Raw genomic sequence first — 7,086 nt, 5'->3', positions numbered from 1 at the left:
TTTATGGGAAATTAAAAATTATAATTATACGTAAGTTGGTATTCTAATGCAGCCTACTTTTGGGTACTCACTTTAATGTTTCTTTACTTATCAATATTCTTAGAAAGCGATAGTGAGTGAAAGCTACTGAAAATCAATGATTGGGAATGAGAAAAGCGAGATACCTAATGATAGGTTTATCAACTGATTTGAACAACTTGCAAGGTCATGCCTTGAAAAGAGAAACCGTGCGTAAGGAAAAAGCCAGAACGAATGTTAACCAAGATTTATGACCATTGTCCATGTCTGTTGCTTGATTGCGGCAACTATCGTTAGATTACCGAGTAATGGTCAATCCAACCGCAATCTACAGCCGGTAGATAAGGCTATTCTATAAATCTACGCAAAGCGCTACTTTACGGTTCAGTTGGTCGAAAATGTCACGGATATTGGTTGCGTTCCTGTTGCTCGGAGTGAGCTGCTCCCTGGCAGATCCTATTCCCCGGAATGACGAGGCCACAATCCCTCGGCTCGATGGACGTATTGTCGGTGGGCAGGACACGAATATCACCCACTATCCGCATCAGATCTCGATGAGATACAGGGGAAATCACCGATGCGGTGGCTCTCTTGTCACACCAAACAAAGTCATCAGTGCGGCCCATTGTGTGAATACCCTGGATGGTCCGGCAAATCTTACCATTGTGGCTGGTTCCTCGAATATCTGGTATCCCACGGGTCCCCAGCAGGAGCTGGCTGTGCGTGAGTTCATCATTCATCCGAAGTACCGCACCCTGAACAACGATTACGATGCGGCCATATTGATTTTGGATGGAGAGTTTGAGTTCAACGACGCCGTACAACCCATTGACTTGGCCAAGGAGCGTCCGGATCACGATACACCCGTAACCGTGACCGGTTGGGGAACCACCAGCGAGGGTGGCACCATCTCCGACGTCCTCCAGGAGGTCAGCGTGAATGTGGTGGAGAATACGCAGTGCAAGAGCGCCTACTCCATCATGCTGACCAGTCGGATGCTCTGCGCCGGAGTCACCGGCGGCGGAAAGGATGCCTGCCAGGGCGATTCCGGTGGTCCGCTGGTCTACAAGAACGAACTGCTGGGCATTGTCTCCTGGGGAACGGGCTGTGCTCGGGAGAGGTACCCCGGAGTATATTGCTCCGTTCCGGATGTTCGCGAATGGCTGGAGGAGACGATTGAGGCCAACAAGGATGTGGGCAAAATTGACTTCCTGTAAAGTCCTAACATCCTCTGGTTTCACATAACACCGAAATGTTTTTTAATACCTCCAAAATTACATAAGGAGATTACCAATACAGTCGATAACATAGTATATTGTTTGTTTGATTACGGTTTTTTATTGAATTAGGTAGCTCTATACGGGCGTTAGCCACTTGAAGATAGCGTATCGATTGCCGCAAAAATGCCAATGTTTATTGCGCTCCAGCAGCTGCTATGGTCTCCTCGATCCAATCCACAAAACTGGCCACGTAGCAGTAGACGGTGGGGTAGTTGGGTCGGGCGCATCCGCGTCCCCAGGATACCAGTCCCACTAACTGTCCATCGATGACCAGAGGTCCACCGGTGTCTCCTTGGCAGGCGTCACTGCCTCCCTGGGTCACAAAACCCGCACAGATCATTCTTTCGGTGACCTCACCCGCGCCGTAGATCTGGATGCATTGCTCTGAGCTTACGACAGGAACCTCCGTCTGCTCCAGGTTGTAGCTGGAGGGACCCCACTCCTCCCGATAGCCCCATCCGGCCACTGTGGCCAAACGACCCACGGCCGGACGCTCCGGACGGATGGCAATTGAGCTGATTCCAAAGTGCGTGAGGTTCAAGGGAGTGTCCAGCAGGAGGACGCCGATATCATTGTCCACTGTTATAGGATCGTAGTTCGGATGATGGGTCCAGTTGGCCACGGGGTAAACAAATCCATCGGTTCCATTGCGGGTATTTGCTCCAGCCACAGCCAGGAGCTTAGTGCCCTCGGGCAAGTCAACAATGCACTGGGCACTGGTGAGCAATGCCTGCTCCGAGATGATGACTCCGGCACACTCGTGCTTGTAGCTTGACACCTCATCCCGGCGATACCGAATGGAGACCAAATACGGATGACGGGCTATGTCCACCGTGGTTCCATTGATAATCCGGCCCTCAGGTTGGGTCAGTCCATTAATGGATAAAATGGATGAGAACCCAATGGCCAGCAGCAGTAGCGGGATGCACATGGTCCTGATCCTTTCCGACGATTTGCACGAGCGTGAGGTTCCTATCGAACTGGTTACGAATTGCCAATTTTCACCCTGCTGGGGCGGCATTCAATGACCATATCGATTAACTTAATGGTTGGTGCTCGAGATAACTTGTGATAGCGATGTGAACACAGGGTCCGACCAAGATAGTGTCGTTCCAGAGGCGATTGCCACTTTTTTGTGGACTACTTTGCGTTAATCTCTAAGTATCCAAGGTATTAGATTTCTCTTAAGCTCTTTACTCTTTTTGAAAAGAAGAACTTTTTAAGAGTGACGGATTCCTTACGGTTCATATTTAATGCATAATAGTTTAATAGACCAATCCATTATCAGGACTCCAAATATTTACAACACATTAAATTCTTTGTACAACAAAGAATTTCCCATTTGTAAGATTTTGCCTGAAATTTGGTCCACTCTAAAAATCAATCACCCAACTCTTTGTAATATTAAAAGACATTGCATACTTTTGGGGCCTTCCACCATGATTTGGCTTCGATTTATTGGAAGTTACTTAATCTCAATCCACCTGGCCAAGGTTGATCTAATCAATGTTTAGGACGATTACGTCTGGTAAAAAGTAATAACGAACTGTTAGATTTGGAAAATCCCAAGGCACGTGGCTGAGAAGGCCAGTTTATTTACAAAATTTTGAGGGTGACATAATTCTATTGCAGCTCTGCCCTAATGGCATCGATCCAGGACCTCAGGGTAGCCACATTGGCATAGACGCCGGGATGGGTGGCCAGGGCGCAGCTGTTGCCCCAGGACACGACGCCGTATAGCTCATCCCGCACCACCAAGGGTCCTCCGGAATCTCCCTGGCAGGCATCCGCACCACCGACTCCCCGCTTTCCGGCGCACAGCATGACTGGAGTGATGTGGTAAGTCTCGTCGATAAAGTCCTCGTAATCCTGATCGCACACTTCGTTGCTCACGATCGGCACATCGACGGCGAGGAGAAGATTCGAGGAGTAGCCACCGGGGGAAGTGGTTCCCCAGCCGCTGATCTTGCTGATGGTTCCCTCTAGCGGTGGTTCCGAGGCCAACTTGATGGCCTTGATGGTGAAGTTATTGAGGGGTAGTGGAGGATCCACAACGAGAATGGCAATATCGTTGTTGTAGGCCGCTCCTGAGTAATACTCCTGGTGCATATAGATAGCCTTGACGTTGGTAATGACGCCATCGGAACCAGTTTGATAGTTTGTCCCGGCAATCACCTTAAACTGACTTGCCACCGTACCGATGACACAGTGCGCCGCCGTCATGATCTCAGTTGCGCTCATAATGGAACCACCGCAGCGATGACGGTAGGCGTTCTCCGGCGTGGAAATGGCCTTGTAGCGCAGGGAAATCTGGTACGGAACCTGGGCAATGTCCGTCACATAGCCACCCACAATGCGACCGTCGGGAACGCTCTTCTCGTCCTGATCCTCCTGGAGGGGAAGACCCTGCGTCAGGGCCACCAGGCAGACAAGAAGGGCCAAAAGGCAAACCAACCAAGAGCGCGACATGTTTGCAAAGCCACGCAGAATCGAGAACTGAAGGGACTAACTTCTTGGCCAGCGACTGGACGGCTTATCTAACGGTCTACACGACTATATAGACCATAAATTTTACTCTGGATATGCCCGGTCATTCGAAACTACGAGCGATTAGACTTTATGGTCAACTACTATAACATTGGGCAACATGATTGGGGTTGGTTTTTCGGTTTTAAAATATTATATTAATTTATTTTAACTATTGGTGGGTACTAATATTCGTTAGAGCCTATATGCAAGCATATGTTTTTTAACCAACAACTATATTGCAATTTATCCCATTTATTCAAGCATATTCAAGCACAATTTCTTAATGCTTTTACAGCTTGGATTTTTAAAAATGCTATTACTTAGATTTTGGTATATTTCAAAGATTTTTTAATAAAATATGATTTTGAAAAGCAAAAAACATTACAGAGAAATATATTTTTTAGAAACTTGAAGTTTGGACTTGTTGGTCATTATTCACATAACAGAGTTTATAACCGAATGTTTATACGATTCGATAACTGCAGTTTATATGATATTATATAAGTTCGCAACGCAAAACAATAATAAAGATAGTCTTTACAGAGAAATATAAAAGAAGAAAACATTTTCAGTACAGTAATATATTGCATATCGCTTTTATTTAATATTATAACATTAAATTCATGTTGCATAAGCAGCTCGCTGTTCGGCTATCCAGTCCTTAAAGTAAGCCACATTAGCATAGACTCCGGGGTAGTTGGCACGGGCACATCCCTCTCCCCAGGAAACAATGCCAGCTAGTTTGTTGGCCACAACGAGTGGACCTCCGGAATCTCCTTGACAAGCATCCTTGCCACCCTCCTGAATACCGGCACATAGCATTCCATCACTGATGGGTCGCCAGTAGTAGGCCTCCTGGCACTTTGCGGAATCAACTACGGGAACATTAACCTGCTGAAGCTGATTGGAGGACAGTCCATTCTCCTTCGTGTATCCCCAACCGCTAATGGTGGCCTGGGCACCCACAGCAGGTTGAGTCGAGGCAATTTCAATGGCTTCCATGGTGTCATAGGTGGCCAAAGGCAGAGGAGGATCGACGATCACGAGGGCAATGTCATTATCCGTGATTGAGGCGTTGTAGAGCTCGTGGGGAATCAATTTCGAAACTCGCACCACCACACCATTCATGCCACCAAGGCTAGCATCTCCGGCCACCACCAGGAAGTTCTCCGCCACGCGATTGTAGACACAATGTGCTGCGGTTGCTATGGTCACGTTATCCAGGATGCAGCCACCACAGGTTTGAGCATAGGAACTACTCGAAGAACTGCGCCTGCGCAGCTGCACCACATATTTGGTATAGTAACTGGAGGTGTCTGCGCCGCCAACAATCCTACCATCTAGTTGGGCCACCACGGCAGAAATCCCCAGCACGAGCAGTACCGCAAAAATCCGTAATATAACTTTGTTCATTTCGTTGATCGCTGTGTGACTAAATCGGCACTTTTTGCTTTTTCAAAAACAGCGAGAAGCTTTGGCCATATCGCGAACTGGTCAATAAATTGCGTTCGGTCCAACACCGATAAGATGGCCATCGGAGAGCAGTAGCGTTTCTATGGAATTCGGTCTGTCGTAAGCTTAAAAAAAAACCCCAGCTGACTAATGATGACATTGTCCCGATCCGATAGCCAATCAAATAGCCTTATTCGAGTATAATCGGATCAATCCAACATTTGATTGCTACTTAAAAAAGTATTCAAAAGTAAAGCCTAAATAAAAAGTACAGCTTTTCTATAAATATAGGAAATTATGTGTGTGCATAACTTTTAAGTTATTGAATGATTAACTGTGTAAAGTCCTAAAGATTCAGAAACTATGCAAAAAAAAATTTTCAAACATTAGAAAAACATAGCAATATCAGTCATAACAATGACATTAGTAAAAACGAAATAGTGGTGAGCTTTTTGAATTTCTGTAAAATCCCCGAAAGTATGCTTATAATTTATTATAAATATCTACAAAAATTCGGTTGATTTCAGGATCCATTCCCGCACAGCGGGCACATCGGTATAGACACCAGGTAGTCCTTCTGAGGCGCAGGCGTAGCCCCAGGACGCGATACCCACCAGGGTGTTACCGACCGCCAGAGGACCACCAGAGTCGCCTTGACAGGCGTCCTTCTTCTTCTCATAGGCACACACCATGCTGTCGTAGATGATTTCACCGTACTTGTACTCCGTGGACGCGCAGGTCTTCCAGTCCACAATGCTGACGTACACCTCCTGGAGTGTCTTGGGCAGGGTCATGCACCAGAAGTAGCACTTGAAACCCCAGCCAGTGACCACAGCCGTTGTTCCAGTGGGCGGAGTTTCCTTGGCCAATTCGATGTAACGAATGTCTTCGGTTTCCTCGACTTTTTCCGCCAACTTAAGTATGCCAACGTCGTACTCCATGGTCTTGGAACTGTAATCCTCATCGTAGAGTAGATCCCGGACAGCCACCAGTATTCCACCTTCATTGTATAGCGTGGATCCCAGAGGCACGAACACCTTGTAGACCTTTCTTCCTTGCAGACAATGGGCGGCAGTTACTATGGTGTCTGCATTGATAATACTGCCACCGCAAAAGTGGGAGCCACTCTTGGTCTACAGCGAAACCTGGTAGGGATGAGCTCGGATAGTAGTATCCTCGCCGCCCACAATACGACCCTCACGCTCGAAGGGATCGTCGTTCGTCACGCCAACAGTACCTACAGCCAGGCAAACTAAAAGTACCACTAATCTCTGCATTCTGGGAAAACACTGAACCATCTTGGAGATACGGCCAACATTTATAACCTTCGATCATGGGCGACCATCGAGTGGGCAACTGACACTATCGGTCGATCTTTTGATCCGGGGAATTAGCATACCCGGCACTGGAATACGCTTATCAGACGGGTCTTCCTATCAATCAAAGAAAGCCCTTGAAATGTGGAGCACCAGTCAAAACTCGGAAGTCGGCACTTCAACGGGGGTTATTAGATAAAGAATCGGTTCGTTGTCATGTCTTGACCTTGTCTAGGTGATTAGGTGAGCTTTGAAGAATACACACCTTTATTATATCCAACTTTACTATTTAACGACCAAGAGATGGCACCAATAAGACTTTGCCATTTCGATAAGTGTTATGATCCTAGAACTATATGTCTTAATTGGTATTTGAGTTTTAACAAAATCATACTTTACAGGTTCGGAAGTGATTCTTTCTCATAATGCAATAAAAGTTAGATATAGAATCGCCGGAGTCGGATGAGTGTTACGCAAGGCACTCCTTCACT

General features: G+C 46.8%; 4 protein-coding genes across 4 annotated transcripts; 1 reads left to right on the top strand and 3 right to left on the bottom strand.

Annotated features, from left to right (window-relative positions):
• Positions 1-393: 393 nt before the first annotated feature.
• Positions 394-1,331, top strand: lambdaTry. Its single transcript, XM_017075132.4, has one exon. The coding sequence runs from the start codon at positions 417-419 to the stop codon at positions 1,233-1,235; it is 819 nt and encodes a 272-aa protein (XP_016930621.3). The 5' UTR covers positions 394-416; the 3' UTR covers positions 1,236-1,331.
• Positions 1,332-1,333: 2 nt separating this feature from the next.
• LOC108010272 (transmembrane protease serine 9) lies at positions 1,334-3,809 on the bottom strand. The gene is made up of 2 exons (XM_070994667.1): positions 2,925-3,809; positions 1,334-2,319 (listed from the first exon to the last, which is right to left on the bottom strand). Exons 1-2 carry the CDS (start codon positions 3,765-3,767, stop codon positions 1,432-1,434), a joined length of 1,731 nt encoding a protein of 576 aa, XP_070850768.1. The 5' UTR covers positions 3,768-3,809; the 3' UTR covers positions 1,334-1,431.
• Positions 3,810-4,392: 583 nt separating this feature from the next.
• On the bottom strand, positions 4,393-5,270 carry etaTry (etaTrypsin). The gene has a single exon (XM_070995117.1). The coding sequence runs from the start codon at positions 5,238-5,240 to the stop codon at positions 4,449-4,451; it is 792 nt and encodes a 263-aa protein (XP_070851218.1). The 5' UTR covers positions 5,241-5,270; the 3' UTR covers positions 4,393-4,448.
• Positions 5,271-5,747: 477 nt separating this feature from the next.
• On the bottom strand, positions 5,748-6,571 carry thetaTry (thetaTrypsin). Its single transcript, XM_036813060.3, is given in 1 exon segment — positions 5,748-6,571. A coding segment is annotated over 1 exon segment (774 nt). The 5' UTR covers positions 6,557-6,571; the 3' UTR covers positions 5,748-5,782.
• Between the last annotated feature and the right edge of the window lie 515 nt (positions 6,572-7,086).

This window comes from Drosophila suzukii, chromosome 2R (genome assembly GCF_043229965.1).
Source record: "Drosophila suzukii chromosome 2R, CBGP_Dsuzu_IsoJpt1.0, whole genome shotgun sequence".
Lineage (NCBI taxonomy): Eukaryota > Metazoa > Arthropoda > Insecta > Diptera > Drosophilidae > Drosophila > Drosophila suzukii.
Note: the sequence above shows the minus strand (reverse complement) of the source record. Positions and strands in the feature narration are given on the sequence as shown.

Bases quoted from the DNA above. Each gene is read 5' to 3' on its own strand.
- lambdaTry (XM_017075132.4), top strand. From the start codon at position 417: ATGTCACGGATATTGGTTGCGTTCCTGTTGCTCGGAGTGAGCTGCTCC.
- LOC108010272 (XM_070994667.1), bottom strand. From the start codon at position 3,767: ATGTCGCGCTCTTGGTTGGTTTGCCTTTTGGCCCTTCTTGTCTGCCTG. The intron at 2,320-2,924 runs TAGAATTATGTC...TATGGTCATTGA, and splicing joins CCATTAGGGCAGAGCTGCAA to ATGCCGCCCCAGCAGGGTGA.
- etaTry (XM_070995117.1), bottom strand. From the start codon at position 5,240: ATGAACAAAGTTATATTACGGATTTTTGCGGTACTGCTCGTGCTGGGG.